Consider the following 17195-nt stretch of genomic DNA (forward strand, 5'->3'; position numbering starts at 1 on the left):
TGTAGCATACAAGTAGGACTTGTACTCTTCTCCAAGTGTAATTAGAATGAGCAAGTCAAGGAGGATGAAGTGAACATGACATGTAGCACGAATGGGGGTGAAGAAGAATGCATATGGGATATTGGTAGGAAAGCCAGAAGGAAAGAGACCACAGGGAAGACCAAGGCGTAGGTGTGTGGACAATATAAAAATTGATCTTAGAGAGACAGGAGATAGTATGGATTGGATTGATCTGGCTCAGGATAGGGACCAGCGGAGGTCTCTTGTGACCACGGTAATGAACCTTTGGATTCCGTAAAATTCTGGGAAATTCTTGAGTAGTTGCAAAATTGGCGGCTCCTCCAGAAGGGCTCAGCTCCATGAGTAAGTAAGTGAGCCTACAAGTAGGCCTATGATTTTTATTTTACGAGTCCTTCAGTAGGCTAGTGTCAGACTAAGTTATGCACAGTGTAGCTGAAAGGTGCTTACGTTCCACTAACAGAAACAAGAAAAATGTCCATATCGACATGTGTCCGGAAACATCTCATTCGTAAATTTATAACATTTCCAATGTGTGCCAAAATGCCTCCCCCCCCCCTTGGCACTACAGCCCCAGTGGGCCTCGGCCTACCTCCATGAACTGCTCCGTTCACTTCGGTTTTCTAGATCTTACACATTCGGTAGGACTCCTTGAGCGGGTGATCAGCTCGTTGCAAGGCCTCTACCTGTACACAAACACAGAAAAACGCACACAAACATCCATGCCCTGAGTGGGTTTCGAACCCACGATCCCGGCTTCCGAGCGAGCGAAGACAGTCCACGCCTTAGACCGCTCGGCTACTGTGACCCGCAACTCTTGTAGGCTTACATGTACAAAACTACAAACTCCGTGGCTTTTAGCCTGCAAAGGAACTATATCGACCGAGCGACCGCCGCTTGTCGGCTAAGTTAGTGACAACTTTTGCGATAGAGGGTGTCGCGTGGTCAGCTCTACGGATTTCCAAGGCCGTTAATTTCGATTTTCTAGACCGAAGCAGCTATTTCCTTAATATATTTCCTCAATTNGAAGACAGTTCACAACTTAGACCGCTCGGCTACTGTGACCCGCAACTCTTGTAGGCTTACATGTACAAAACTACAAACTCCGTGGCTTTTAGCCTGCAAAGGAACTATATCGACCGAGCGACCGCCGCTTGTCGGCTAAGTTAGTGACAACTTTTGCGATAGAGGGTGTCGCGTGGTCAGCTCTACGGATTTCCAAGGCCGTTAATTTCGATTTTCTAGACCGAAGCAGCTATTTCCTTAATATATTTCCTCAATTACCTTCACGAGGCAGAGTGGACCCCGTTACAGACCCTCTGTTTATCTGAAAATCTTATAGCGCCGGGAATCGAACCCAGGACTTTTGAAACTGGAACCAGGACCTCTGACCACTAGACCACAGAAGCTTACATGTAAGAAACATAAATAAATTCTCGGCTGCAAGATGTCAATACGCACATATTCCCAAGGCCTTACTTGTGTTTCTATTACTGGCTTCAGCATTGTTTGTCCATCTGTCTGGCTCTTCTGTCCGTCCGTATCTAACAACTCGGGAACTGCTGAACGGAGTATTATGAAATTTTACATTGGTGAGCTTCGTTAAAATTTTGTGAAATCGTTCCAGTTTTGAATCAATAATCATTATTATTGATTATTATCTTATTATTATAAGAATAATTATCATTGCGCATGAAGTTCAGCACCATTCTACGTGCAAATCTAATACTCGCTACTTATCGGAGCAAATAACGGCCCGAAAAACCTTTTTACACAAAAATTAAACCCACAATTCGTAGCCACTACAAATTTACCACAAAGTCTTGCGAAGTCTTTGATAATTAAAAAAGTGAGTGCGTCACTAATTGTTAGGCCCTACGTTCTTACATTTCCAAGTTACTTGTTACTTAAAGAGCGGGGTGCTGTCCACAGACTCTCGTTATAGAGGATGAAGCACAGATTACAGTTTTTCAGTGGCTCTTCCAGACCATCCAGGGCCTTGGTCTCTTATTCAGTTCCATAGTAATATTTAACAGACTATAGGACTCCTTGGTCAAGAGATCATCCCGTCGGAAAGCCGATACCTAAACACATGATGACACAAACACAGAATAAACGCATATACACACACCAAACATCCATGCCCTGATTGGGATTCGAAGCCATGATCCCAGAGTCAAAGCGGGTGAAGATATTCATGCCTTAGACCGCGCAGCCACTGTGACCGGCAGCGGAGACCGCATTTGAAGTAAAAGGGATCCGTGGGAATGAAAATATCGAGCTAATTACTAATGCTATTTCCTGACATGAGAATTGGTGGTGCAGGCCTACAGGCATGTGTCATGTGATAGGTCAGATCCCACAACATAGGCTCTTCTCCATTTCAATTTCCGCGCTCAATCAAATGCACGTTCCACGTACTGTATACAATTGGAGGATTTCATTTCTACCATGAAGATGGAGGCGATTTTTTCCTCTGAAACGTTAGTATCCTTGCAGACACACAAAGTGTCACAGCCCGAAGATCATGATATGTTTACTTTCAAAACCTTTTCTTGATTCAATAAAGGGAACAACTACTTGACCATTCAGAATTTCCCGGAACTTTTCTAACGAAAACTACAGCTCACTTCACAAACAGAAACCCAAACTACAGCTAAGATATTCCATGAGTCCTTCTTTAAAAGCTAAAAAAATAAAAAAAGTAAAGCTATCCCCGTACCAGGCCGTGAAGGCCCATAGGGTTGTCAGACGCTGAGGTTCCCACATTATCTAGACAATCGGCTCAAAGATAGTCACTTATATAACGAAGAAATTTGCCACATTCTAAGGAATTTCGTGGTTTTTATATTACTCCGTTCACAAGAAACTGCAGCAGGTCCTTCAAATGAACCCCATCCATATTTTCATAACCTACTCATTCTTAAGATCCGTTTCAATATTATCATATTATCTTACACTCTACACTTGGGTCTCCCAATTGGCCTCTCCCCTTCAGTTTTTTCAACTGATCTTTTTCAATTTGCCAGGCGTACTACATGCCTGACCCATCATCCTTGATGTAGGTGAAGATAAAGTTAAAGTCCTCCCTATGCATAACTAATTGGGTTGGACAGGGTGGGCCGCAGAACCGGTCCGGACGACGTGGAGAGCAGAAAACAACATACCAAACAACGTGCATGTTCAAAACGGCACTGTTGAAAGCAGTTGATAAGCAAGCATTTCACAGATTTTTTTTCCTTCGCACTACAGCCCCAGTGGGCCTAGGCCTACCTCCATGAACTCCGTTCACTTCGGTTTTTCTAGATCTTACACATTCGGTAGGACTCCTTGGGCGAGTGATCGGCTCGTCGCAAGGCCTCTACCTGTACACAAACACAGAAAAACGCACACAAACATCCATACCCTGAGTGGGATTCGAACCCACGATCCCGACTTCCGAGCGAGCGAAGACAGTGCATGCCTTAGACCGCTCGGCTACTGTGACCAGCTATTTCACAGACTGTGATAATTAAATGTGTAAACACGGCGGTAAGATGCGTACTTACCCCGTGACAACTCATAACGCATGCGCTGTATAGGCCCAATAATTAATTATGAAAGGAAAAGTTTTCACTCTGTCAGGTCAGTACGACATTAAACAATGCATTTGTTAAGAAAACTATCCTCTAAGATGTGTCACCGTATGATCTTGATGAAGTTCTTAGATGTTTCGGACGAATATACTGCCCCCATCTTCAGGTTAGAAAAGTACCTGAAGACGTTCGTCCGAAATGTCGGCATGCCTCTACCGAACTCCATCGGTTGTCATCCCGTACAACAGCATGGCTCATTGTCACTGAAGTAAGAACCTTAAATGTCTCATGCTTTATTCTCAGTGCCTTCCTCCGTGGCATTTCGGGTTCCCTAAAACCTCTGAACAACGTCCCAGGGGTTTTAAGCTGCCAGTAAGTACATCCAACCTACAGAAGAGATTTTGAATTGCATTTAGGCTATTCATTTTAGACGTATTATGATTTATTCACCGGCGTAGCTCAGACTACAGGACTTACTTACTTACTTACTTACTTACTCGTGGAGCTGAGCCCTTCTGGAGGAGCCGCCAATTCTGCAGCTACTCAAGAATTTCCCAGCATTTTATGGAACCCGGAGGTTCATTACAGTGTTCACAAGAGCCCTTCACTGATCCCTATCCTGAGCCAGATCTATCCAATCCATACCATCCCATCCTATCTCTCTAAGATCCATTCTAATATTGTCCACCCACCTACGCCTTGGTCTTCCCTGTGGTCTCTTTCCTTCTGGCTTTCCCACCAATATCCTATACGCATTCCTCGTCTCCCCCATTCGTGCTACATGACCTGCCCACCTCATCCTCCTTGACTTGATCAATCTAATTATACTTGGAGAAGAGTACAAGTTATGAAGCTCCTCATTATGCAGTTTTCCCCAACTTCCTGTGACTTTATCTCTCTTCGGTCCAAATATTATCCTCAACACCCTGTTCTCAAACACCCTCAGTCTATGTTCCTCCCTTAATGTCAGAGACAAAGTTTCACACCCATACAGAACCACAGGCAAAATTATAGTTTTGTATTTTCTAATTTTTATGTTTTTGGACAACAGACGAGAAGACACAGACTACAGGACTGAGGAGCCGAATTAGGGAATCTTTATTGCACTTCCAGCATTTACCTGGACGCACTGAGAAAACCAAGAAATCCCTCAGTCAAGGTAGAAGGTACCTGGGTAGAGATCTGAACCCAAAATCCCACGAATATGAAGCAGGAGTGCGGATAATTCGACAGCGACAATTGTTATGACTCTAAATCACAGGAAATAGCCAATAAATGAGGCCTTAGCATGTGATGGAAAACACGAAATATCCCAAACGAGAGTCAAACCAGGACATCAGAATTACTCAGACACCACAAGCAATTTCTAGACATGCCATGAATTTTGCATCTAATTTCCTTTAAGGTAAGAGCAAAAACTTCATATACTGCGCGCAATTACATGATACGATATCACGACGTATGGTGGAGTCAAGATGAAACTCCACGTATTCTCAACCACGAAACTACATGAAGGAGAGTTATTAGTTTTACGGCCCGGCCGCTTTATCCCTGGTGAAAGAGTCCCCCGTGCCCACTGGATGTCTGGATAGTCGGGCGCTCCTTTACCTGGTCTGATGCTGTGAAGAGGAAAGAAGCTGCCGTCCCTGCCGAGAATCGAACCCTGATATCTCAGCTGTCTAGTTCGTAACCAGTTGCTATACCGGCTCCATATAAACCCCCTTAATGGAAGTGAATACTCAGATGGAATTTTGAAATTTTGTTTTCTGTTACCCACCGAATCCCAAAGCAACTTGTCTCAGAGGATTTGCTTCCTATAGGTAAAGTCAGTTCGAGCATCAAGCTGCCTCACCGAGTAGGTTGGTCTAGCGGCGTTCTCCTACGATCGTGTTCGAGAGGCTCTCGGTTCAAATTCCCGCGCGGACATAGACCGTTCTGACAGATTCTTCATAATGCTCCTCATTTACTCCCGGTACATGCAGGGAAAGTACATGCACTGGGCAACGACCGCCTTCTTCCAAATCTTTTTTTTTCAATTTTGTATTAATGAATTATTTCTATCTTCCGTCGCAGTAGAATCTACATATGAGAAGCGTGTAAAGTATTGTATTGTATTGTATTGTATTGTATTTAGAGAGGGTGGGTTTCCCCATTCACTTAGACCAAGTGTTGGTCCATTGTTCGTCCCCCTATGATATTCTACCAGTCTCTATTCCCTACCGGTACTGGTGCGTGCCATCAGTCCCGACTCAGCTAGCGAGTTCGGCCTCTACTGTCTCAGCGGTATCTCGATGCTTCCCCCATCTACCAGAGGCGTTAGAGACTATGTTGGGCGGGAAATGTCCTGAATTTGGCTCAGTGGTCCCCTTGGGACATGAGGTTCTTTTACCTGCCGTAAAGCTACGACACGGGACTCACGGCTTAAAGTCCCTCCCGGAGGACTTGTTCCCTGAATTTTTCCGCCCTTAAAAATTCCACGACCTCCGCCGGGTTTGAACCCTCGTACCTTGAGTCACGAGGAGGGAACGTTACTCCTAGACTACGGAGGCCGCTAGCGTGTAAAGTAACTCACGCTTGAATACGGGCCGGATCCCCCCCCGCCATTATTACCCGGGGTCTAAACTGAGGGCAGTTCCACGACTTACATACACCGCCAAGGAGTCACAGTCACAGGAGTAAGTTTACTGTCCCACCGTGCGATAATGTCCCCTCTCTCTGTAAAATATTGAAGAATTCATCTCTGCTTCGCAGAAAACAAGTTTTTAACACAAAAATCAGCCGCTTAATCTATCTATCTATCTATCTATCTATCTATCTATCTATCTATCTATCTATCTATCTATCTATCTATCTATCTATCTACCTATCTTTATTCCTGTTGCTCCCAACTGGAGCATATGTAATCCGCGAAACGCTTCGTTTCACTTCAGTTTTTTAATCTAAGACAGTCGGTAGGACTCCTTCGGCGGGGGAACAGCGCGTCGAAAGGCCGCTACCTACACAGGACAACACAAACAGAATAAACGCAGACAAACATCTATTCTTTGAATGGGATTCGTACCCACGAGCCAAGTGTTCGAGCAGCAGAAGACATTTCATGCCTTAGACCGCGACACCGCTGTGATTTGCCAACCGGTTGATGCTGTTTAGGAAATAATCTCTATTTACTGAGACAGTCAGTAGAAATATTAATATACGTACTCTGCGGAAACTGCAATATCCACTGCGCTTTAAGCTTTAAGAGACGGCAATTAAACCCCCAATGTACGACCTGCTGGCCTGACATTTTAAAGGCCTTCAGGTACCCTAATTGCAGTGTCTCGGAAAATGAATTGTACTTATTACACTTTTAAAGAATTAATTAAATCGCGCTTCTACTGCGATTGAAGACGGCCAGTGTGCATAGCGTGTCCCCTACGTGCATCGGGAACACCTCTGTCAGATGTTAAAATTTTACCAGGCTCACAGTCGTAAATTCCCACAACTTGCATCTCATTTTCACGTTACTCATAGCTCGCGGTCATCGCGAGAGTGATTATGGGACAGCAGGCTATTCGCTTTTGTAAACATGGCGATCAAGCTTCGCAATTTCATAACAAAAACGAAATTCTTGATCACTGTATCGTGAAGTTAATAAGCCTCTGTACGGGCAGTGTTTACTTCAGAGACAGCCGACAATGCCAGTCGCACTCATCAGGGACACGAGTTCGAATTGCGCTTGCGACATCATTTTCCTATTTGTGTTTTGCAGGTTATGTAGCGATGCTCTCCACAACTGGTCCTCATAGCGGCCATTGAGTGGACGGTAGTGAATAATGAGTTAAAAGGATCTGGAAGGAAATGGAAGTAGATTAATTTAATGGCTTTTCCCGACATTCTCCGATGCAGACAAGGAAAATCGTCCATCAGCTAGTCGGCGTCTCGTCCCTGATTCGAACGTGGCTTGTGGCACGGATGCTCCTGCACAGTTTCAATGGCGCTCGTATAATTGGCTGAATCTGGGAAAACTTCCTCTTTAACCTGGATCTATAAAGTGTAAAATTGAGGTTCTCACAGCGGTGCACTCCGTTGAACGTTAACCGATTTCATAAGAATCAGTCTCTCTCTTACCTACTTCTTGCTGGTTCCTTGCTCGGTTTACCCTCCTACTCCGAAGACGGGTTCGAAAATCTTCTCCGAAAAATCAGTTGCCTTTCAACGAATTACACGGCGTTGTATCCATGAAGAAAACACTCTTCAAGGTCTTCTATAAAGAATTCTAGTCATTAGCGGAAATACGGCTGTAGCGTCAAGAAACTGTGGTCCGCAAACGGAATTTCGCTTACACGTTACGGAAGAACTTCTGGTAAAAAACGTTACTAACTTCATCACAGTTTTCCTTGTGCAGCTGATATTAAGCTCGTCAGGACTCCCACCGTCGTTATTCAGTCCGACTTACGTCACCTTATTTATAAAAATTGCGCCATTCGACCCAATCATAAAACAACCCTTTTCCAATTTTTACTATCTATTTAAGTCTCGTGTGGATAATTGAGGAGCTATTTCAAGGAAATAGCGGCTCCGGTCTAGAAAACTTAATTGACGGCCGTGGGGAACCGTCGCGCTGACCACGCAACACCCTCTATCCGCTAAAGTTGGCACTAACTTCGTCAACAAGCAGCGGTCGCTCGGCCAGTATAGTTCGCTTGCGGACTATAGGCCACGGAGTTTATTTACTTACATCCCGGTCTACAAAACCGAGATTAACGGCCGTGGGGATCCGTTGCCCTGACTACCTGACACCCCCTATCCGCAAAAGTTGGCACTAACTTCGTCAACAAGCAGCGGTCGCTCGGCCAGTATAGTTCGCTTGCGGACTATAGGCCACGGAGTTTATTTACTTACATCTGTTTCAAAATTATCTTCCCCTATATAGCTACATCTCTTGGAAAGTTTTCTCTTGTGGATTCCCAACCAAAACACTTAGCGCACACAGAGGTCTATACAGTTCAATATCCCTTCACGCGTGCTATGCGAGCCACTTCTGTGACTCCCCCTTGTCCAGGCGTCTATCACCTTCATTATGTTTGCATATAGGCCAAATTTGTTTCCGTCTTAGAATGATGGCGTGATTAAGGGAATTTCTTATGGTCTCGCACCGGTAAGTTTTACGAAAATTTGTCGATATATTCTAATTCTCGTTGAAGCAGAATAACAGCAAAAGTCATACAATCGTCTCTACGCGCGTCTCCAGCGTAACCTGATAAATACTGGCCCACTTAGAAGCGAAAAAATATTTCCAACGGAAGTTACAGAAACAGAAAACGGAGTTCCAAGTAGAATACATTAAGCCCATTTTCCTAATGCATATTTATTCCTGTTAGTTATTTTCTGTCTCACATGCAACTTGATTTTTAAAAGTTTTAAGCTTTAAATTCTCTTCTGCGTTATTGATGTACGCACATTACACATTTCGACCAACATTAATAATTTTCAGGCTACTCTAAATTTGTTGATGAAACTGCTGTGCGCCCTCGTCTTGTGGTGATTGGTGGTTCCCTCTGCGAGACGGCTAATAACCAGGGCCCGAATTTTGATGACATGTCATATTTTTTTCCTTGTATCCTATGCGATGCTCTTAAATATATAAATCTCGGATATGAGCTGCTGGTTACAGAAATGTAAATTTTATAGGTATTTTTTTTGTCATTTTTTGACATTTTTAGGTTTAAGGTAATTTTTTCATTTTAGAGGTAATTTTTTAATAAATTTTTGGACTTTTAAGGGTATTCTTGTCATATTTGGCCATATAAGGGGATTTTTCCTCATATTTTTTCTAACATGCGAATAACATGGAAGCGAAGTGTTCTTTCTTTTCTCTTTAGGTCACTTTTCTGGATTTTTTCTGTCATTTATAGGTCATTTTTTAAATATTTTCAAGTCATCAAAATCCGGGCCCTGCTAATAACTAACACTAACGTGCAACAGGATGGTATGAAACAATATTATGAAGATTTCAACAGCTGCAGATATATTTTACTTTTATTATTTAGTTTCGGTTTTTTAAAGAAGTACTCAAATAGGGATCTTATACAGACCTAAAATTAAAATTTGTAGGATATAACTTCGAAGATTCGAGCCGTTGCTACCTTTCTCTTAACTTCCAAACAGCATTTCACACATATTGTATAAGCAGGTCTGAGCTTATTTGCCCATTATTTGCTACTTTATATTTCACAAAGGGATTTAATAGTAAGAAAAGCAGGACGTTTCCCGAGATCTATTAACGCACCACAACCCCAAGCTAAATAGAAGTAGTGTCACTCAGATCTCACAAGTTCGCGCGTCTGCCATGTTGCTATCACTCACTGTAGCCAAAAATATGTAGTAAAGCAATGGGGCCTTCTCTAACAGATTAACACTCACACCAAGTATCGTAGAAATCGGTCAACTGGCTCAAGAGCTAAAACATGGATACCAAGGGACACACATAAGCGCAGAGACACAGACAATTTCATGAGTTCACTGTTTTGCTCCTTTAGGAAGGGAATCAAAACAATATTTCAATTATTTAATTATAATTAAAGAAAATCGAGAAGAAAGCTCTGAAATTGATAGGCTATGCCTGTTGCCTGTTGCCTGTTGCTTGTTTCGTAACTTGATTATATGTATAATTGTCCCATCAATTTTACATGACGTGTAAAGTGAAAGTCCATCGTGTAGTCTCTCCCGTTTACATGTGATTTCTTATTTATTGTACATACAATACCATCTCTATGTTGCCGCATCCCCTGTATCAATACGTTTCTTTCCACTGCTGCAAGGATGCAAGCATAATGGTATGATTTTATTCTTTTATATGCCCTAAGCCTAGTGTAAAGAAATGGATAACACATTTCCAGCAACTCACCAGTCGATCATATCAGGATATTCTCTTAGCAGTTTGACTAATCGAAAAGAGCCATACTTCGTTTCTCAAATAAACTGTTCTGCTGACACCAGCTTTAAAATGAAAACTTCTCAAGAAATAACACTCTTTTTAATGTCCAGAACATGTCCGTAGGAAGGAGACAGTTGTCATTGCTTGCTTCAATTTGAGAGTTCTTTTAATTCTTTACTTGCTTACTTTTACTTTACTGAGCCCTTCTTGAGGAGCTGCCAATTCTGCAGCTACTCAAGAATTTCTCAGCATTTTATAGAATCCGAATGTTCATTACCGTGTTCAAAGAAACCCTCCACTGCTCCCTATCCTGAGCCAGACCAACCCAATCCATCCCATCCTATCTCTCTAAGATCCATTCTAATATTGTCCACCCACCTGCGCCTTGGTCTTCCCTGTGGTATCTTTTCTTCTGGCTTTCCCACCAATATCCTCTACGCATTCTTCGTCTCCTCTATTCGTACTATATGCCCTTCTTTACATAACGCAAAATATTCAAACAGGTTTCAGCACTTTCACTATGCCGTTCTCTACTCTCAATATTTGACAGGCCTACAGGCCCTAGCCGAACAGTTCGAGGTGTAACCTTAGCCTGTTTCATCAGTAGTGGTAGACACTTCCCACCAATATGTAGCAACGATTAATCACGCAAGGCTTGTCCGCGACAGACTGACCGACATATACAAAAGAAATATGGATCTTTTACAGTTCTGGTTTACTGACAACAGTAGAGTCTATCGGCTGCAAATAAGATCTTACAGTTTGTGTCGATGGTATATTAATATAATTATTCAGTTTTGGGGCATTATCCATCCTATCAGCTGTTTCTGGAAGAACAAAGCGTGCCAACAGTGATTAAATAAAATTCTCATATATTCAATAAGCGACAAAGAGAAACTTTTTTAATGTTCATTTGCATTATTAATTACAATGAAAGAACTTGGGTCAATACTTTATGGAACCAAGTGACTATTTTGACGCCCCCACGTCTAAAATTCTGCACAATAGACCACTGAGGTCGCGGTGCAAGGGCCAAGAAGGCCTACCCCTCATACATACATTCATTCATACAACTAAAGAAAGTGCTAAAAGAAAACTAGTAAGAACATATTTTAAGAATGACAGTAGGTAGGCTCGCGAAAATGTTACTGAATTATGAACCCAGAGGACACCGAAATATCGGACAACTCATAGCTAGATTGGAGGCTATCTTCTCCAGAAGAAGGAAACAGGCCAATAGTCTATGCCCTTAAATATGATGGAGAAGAAAGCAAACTAAAGAAATCCAGCATAAAATGACAGTTACAAACAGCTAAAATCCAATAGCACGTTTACTCAATCACAACGTCGCCTGAAACCAAAATTATGTGTCCCTAAACATTCAGTTCGTACCTCACAGAAAATTACAGCGTCAAAAACATTCGGCCTAAGAACCTTACTACCCGCTAATTATATATCTGCGGTGCTTTAAATCACGAAATAAGTTATATCTTATACGTCAAAGTAAATGCAAAGAAATGCAAATTCGATCTTTGGTTAGGTTTCGCGGCGGGAAGAAGGAAGTGCAGCGGCCGGTGACCCGTAGCGCCATCTCTGGGTGTCTCTGGGAGCGAAACCTGATTCTTGGAAGATGTACCGACTGTAAAACACACTTCCATCGTGAACCGCGTTTAAGGGGGAGGAAGGCTTACGGGTACAAGCCTCCCCCAGTTACCAACAAATAGACTGTGCTGGAAAAAACATCCGTATAAAAATTTTGATTTATTTTGGAATTCGTGTAATAACGAAGCATATCCAGCACGAAATGGAGGCAACATTCACACCGCCTGCTAACAAACGCTGCGAAACCATGGAACATGGGCATTAAACCGAAATTAAGGGTTTATAGAAGAGTATATACCGCTTGAAGAGAGCAGTCTTCTGGGATGTGGCGCTGTGTAGGTATTGTTTTCATAGTCATCGCCGTGAAACCCTTAAATCTTACATTTATACCGCTTGTTCAACGTTAAATAGTACTTCATGCCCCCATCCCTTACTTACGGAGTTCGTTTGTTTCTTGGATTGGAAATGTTAAGTTTTTTTTTTTCTGGGAATTCAGAACCAACTCTTTAAAATATTATTCATATTAACCTCGTCTTCTAACGGTGTAACGTGGTCTAACAAATTCTGTCAGACAATGACATACCAGCATAATCAGCTCTCTTCATTATGTACTGAATTCTGATTTCACTAATCTTACTAACAATTTATACATAACCTGAATTATCGAGGAAACCAATTGGTTCAGGGAGAATAAAAATATATGTATTTATACACATAAAATCTAATATTGATGTTTATAATCCTACATAGTTTTCAATGTTATGTATTCTCTATGCTGTTGATGACTTGTGTTACAAATTTGTTTTGCTGCAAAGTAAATATCAGTAAAAAATAAACCCAGTAAAACCAAAATTTCCTGGAAGAAAGACTTATACTGCAACTCGTTTTGTTTCAACTTATGTATGAATAAAGGAAATTAGAATAATTTCAGTTTATATTAAACTGGAATTGACAAGTGTTATGATTTAGATAATATCAGAAACACAGCAGAATGTTAAGACTGCTACTGGGAAAAAATCAGCGTTACTATATCAGGAAGGAGGCGGCGTGCTCTTACCTTGAGCTACCCTGCGAGCAACCGGTTTTGATCTCATTCTCCGTGAATTACAGGTGCTGTCAGGTGTTTGCGATATTGCTGCGTCGCCACGAACAAGTTCTGCACTCCCACCAACAGCCAGGTGACGGGGCCCATCCGCGCGATCTAAAGATACCCGTTTGGACACTTTCTGAGATATTAATCACTTTGCACAAAGTCGTTCTGTCTTGCCGCACTGAAACCGTGTCACTTCTGCAAAAGTGGGGGGACCCGTCCAGTCGCGCCAACACAATCCACCAACATGCCCTCCCGGTACTGTAGCAACTAGCGCCACGATGTTAGACACGGAGCCAGCAAGCGAGAGAGAAATTCCCGGGGATTTTCTTCTCAGACCTTCCTGTCTACTTTCAGAAAAGAGCGAAGAATAATACAATTTCCTCCCACCTACCCCGCACTTGTGGCATCACTAACAGGGTTCATCAAACCTCAGCCAATAGGAACTGAAGCCTTACAATGAGGCGCCTTTTTGAATGACACACCGAGGTTTTTTAGACATATAACCCTGCAGTAGTTCTCATGCCACGAATGCAATACACATGAGGAGCTTCAGGCAGGGATTTCGTACGGTAAGCATCAAGCCACGCCCCCTCTCTATCCCCTCCACGCGGGGCAGATCGCACTCCGGGCAGGGGGGGGGGGGTACCTATGTGCCGAACAGAGACGAAAGGGAGTGTTCGAGAAAGAGGTGGAAAGCAGAACTGGGTAAGTCCATGTTGCAGCTGTGTATGTAGGGAGGCTCATAATTGTACAGCACTGCAATCAGCGGCGAGACACTGCTGATCGTGCTGATAGATCAGAGGATGGCGTCATGTGCTGCTGATACTACTGTGCTAACACGTTATGTTAAATTAGAAATTAATCTTCACTTTATGTTTTCTTTTCGTTGGACTTGCACAGTTCTGTCCGCCCGGTGGGGCGCCGTTTCTGCTGCTCCTGGGTTTCACTTGAATCGATGTTACGACATTCCATTAACCGTAAAATATGGTAGCTTTTCCACTCACCCCTCCCTCCCAACACCCACCTTCCACAGAGGGAGGAAAAATATAAAGCTAACCCACCCAACCCGTCTTCCTTCTCCTCAGACGATAAAACCCACCACCAAGAAAAAAGACGTGACACTGCGCGATGTGTTGGAACTACAAATATCCTGTTAATTCCTACTCGGTCGATTTCGTATGGAATTCGAGTAACAATTCCGGCTAGGACTGTGTGGACCACAAGGAGGAGAGACAGAGCAAGTACGCCTATTATCTCTAGCCTATCTAAGGGTGAGTTTCATGATTCCGATGGACCACATGATGGTTTTACCACAGTTCGCATTGCCAGTAGATATGTCCACATGCATCAGCTTACAGTACAGATATGTGAAGCCTAGTGGCAGCGCGGTTTAAGGCATGAAGCGTGTTCGCCCGCTCGAACGCCGGGATCGTGGGTTCGAATCCCACTCAAGGCATGGATGTTGCTTTGTGTTTATTTTGTATTTGTGTTAGGTAACGGCCTTGCGACAAGCTGATCCCCCGTCCAAGCAGTCCTATCGACTATTTTAAATTAAGAAATTTAAATGAAACAAAGAGTTCCACTGATGCCCTATGCTCCAACTAGGAGCAATAGAAGAAGAAGAAGCCGTGGAAGTAATCACGGGGTTGGCGGTCAGACCCTTTAGTATGGAGCTTGACGGACAGTAGATCATACCGACATGAATTCGTGATTTGAAGATTGCATCCGTAGAGGGTTCACCTGAGGAAAATCATAGCTAGAGTTCGAAGTTGGAGAACGTTCAGTGAAGTGTAAGCCTATTTGGAAAGAAGGCTGCACGACAGAAAATACATTTAGGGCCTACAACAAATGGGAACAAATTTGACTTTATTATGGATATGTGGGACAACACAAGAGAAGAAAGCCGTCTTCTGGGATGTGGCGCTGTGTAGAAATTGTCTTAAGGTTCAGCCACACAGAGCGCTACGTACGTGACGCACGCTACGTACGCTATGTTAGCTATACGAATAGAAAATATCTCCCTTTATTGCCAATGTGACTGGCCACACAGACTTCCGTACGCTACGTACGCTGTGTTCCCTATGTTAGCTACGTCACAGAGTGTACACAGCATACGTAGCGTACGTAGCGAACATAGCGGAGCGCTCTGTGTGGCCGATCCTTTAACCGACGTTTCGGAGGAACTAAAGGAACTCTAGGTGGTTCGCTCGCGGATTTCTTCTTGTCTTATACCCTGAAATTGGAGGCGATACGTTCCTCCGAAACGTCGGTTAACACAATTTCTACACGGCTCCACATCCCAAAAGACGGCTTTCTTCATAAATCTCAAATCTTACAACACAAGGGACGATTGTAACCGTAGGCGGGGAGGAAATGGAATTGTACACATTTGCGTGTGTTCGGCTTGTTAGCCCATTCCGTCCGCGAACATGAAGCCTTCTACCCGTCAGTCTTGTAATTCAATTTTGAGGATTTAAACAATCATTTTCTTTTGCACTTGAGGGGGTTATCAGCCTATTGCAGAATTCCTTATTTTGGAGGACCAGGAAAGTGTTGTGTCTGATGATAATATTGAAACAGTCGCTAGTATTGATATTTAGCCTATAAAGTATCTGTCGTTATTCACTTTGTATATAAAGGCCAGATCACTCAACTACCTGCTGTCACAGTTGGCCAAATTGTGACTAAAAGAGATGCAATTCTATTGTTTGCTAGTGGACTACAGGAGTTTGATGGCTGCTGTGATGTTTTGTTGCAAGTTGAAGAAAATGAGAGAATTGCGTGTTTTTGATGAAGCTGGTTTCTAGCGCTTTCAGGCCGCACCATAGCTCAAGCGGTTAGTCGCTGGCTTCTCACCGAGGCGGCCCGGGTTCGAGTCAAGATCTGTTCAAGTGGGATTTATGGTGAATAAATTGGCGCTGGGGCAGGTTTTCTCCGAGTACTTCGATTTCCCCTTCCAATCTTCGTTCCACCAAATTAACCATCATCATAATCACCCGGGGAAAGTAAAATAGGCCAATCAATGGCCGCCTTGCCGAGTTGACCCAGTTGGACTAAACCCCCCAATATGCCAATTAACAAAAAATTAATTAATTCTTGTGATTTCCAGTTGAAATACCAGTGGTTTTTATATTAGACAACAACATACTTCCCAAGGTCAATTAGTGATGGTTTTCTAAATTAAAATCTTTAGCTAAAGTTGCATAAATCAACAAGTTTCAACAGAGCGTCTAAACCTACGCTGTGTCTGTAGGCACGTAAGTTAACAATAAGTTACGTGAAGAACTAATCGCGTACTTACTTTTGATACGGCACAGACCGTATAAAAAAAGAAAAAATAATTATGGTGGAATGAACAGACAGGGACACGCAGGCAACAAGGTGATGTCATAAGCTTCCTCTTATTTTCCTTACAGAATAAGGAAAATAGGTTAAGAACAGGAGGACACATAAACAAAACGTCATGAAATCTGTTATTGAAGGTCCGAATGGGTTAGCAAAGCGTCAGTTCTCTGTACTTTATTCTGTAGGTGCTCAGTTTCAATCCAAACTGGGACACTGGATATTCTGACTGACTTTTCGACGCGTTCCTCGCTTCCTACGGGAAAACGGTAGGATATTACCTCTATCAGGCAACGACAGCTCCATTTCCAGATCCTCTTCAATCCAGTATTCATCAATCGTAGTACCATTCGACACTATAGACTTATAGTCTAGATACCGGCAGCATCGAAAATAACATTCACCCCCTCCCCCCCAAAAATTGCAGAATTTTATTGAAATATATCGGTAGAATTTCGGTTAAGTCGGAACAATTAAGGACACTTCATATGAAGATCGAAATGTTTAAGAGCGTATCACGAAAGTATCTTACGCAAAGATGGCTAAATTAATTTTATTTATTTAATTTGGGAGAAAGCGTTTCGAATAAAAGTTGCAGAAAGAAACGGAACACTAATTACATATGTAAAGCTATCCCCGTAACAGA

General features: G+C 42.8%; 1 protein-coding gene across 2 annotated transcripts in view; it reads right to left on the bottom strand.

Annotated features, from left to right (window-relative positions):
• LOC111874828 (histone-lysine N-methyltransferase MECOM) overlaps positions 1-13516 on the bottom strand; it is a 496931-nt gene extending 483415 nt beyond the window's left edge. For both annotated transcript variants that reach the window (XM_023870663.2, XM_023870664.2), the window contains exon 1: positions 13172-13516. In XM_023870663.2, coding sequence (XP_023726431.1) covers positions 13172-13208 — 37 coding nt within the window. In that variant the 5' untranslated portion in view covers positions 13209-13516. The remainder of the gene's footprint in view (positions 1-13171) is intronic.
• Positions 13517-17195: the final 3679 nt, after the last annotated feature.

The sequence above is a fragment of the Cryptotermes secundus genome, unplaced genomic scaffold, assembly GCF_002891405.2.
Source record: "Cryptotermes secundus unplaced genomic scaffold, Csec_1.0 scaffold74, whole genome shotgun sequence".
NCBI classification, from domain to species: Eukaryota; Metazoa; Arthropoda; class Insecta; order Blattodea; family Kalotermitidae; genus Cryptotermes; species Cryptotermes secundus.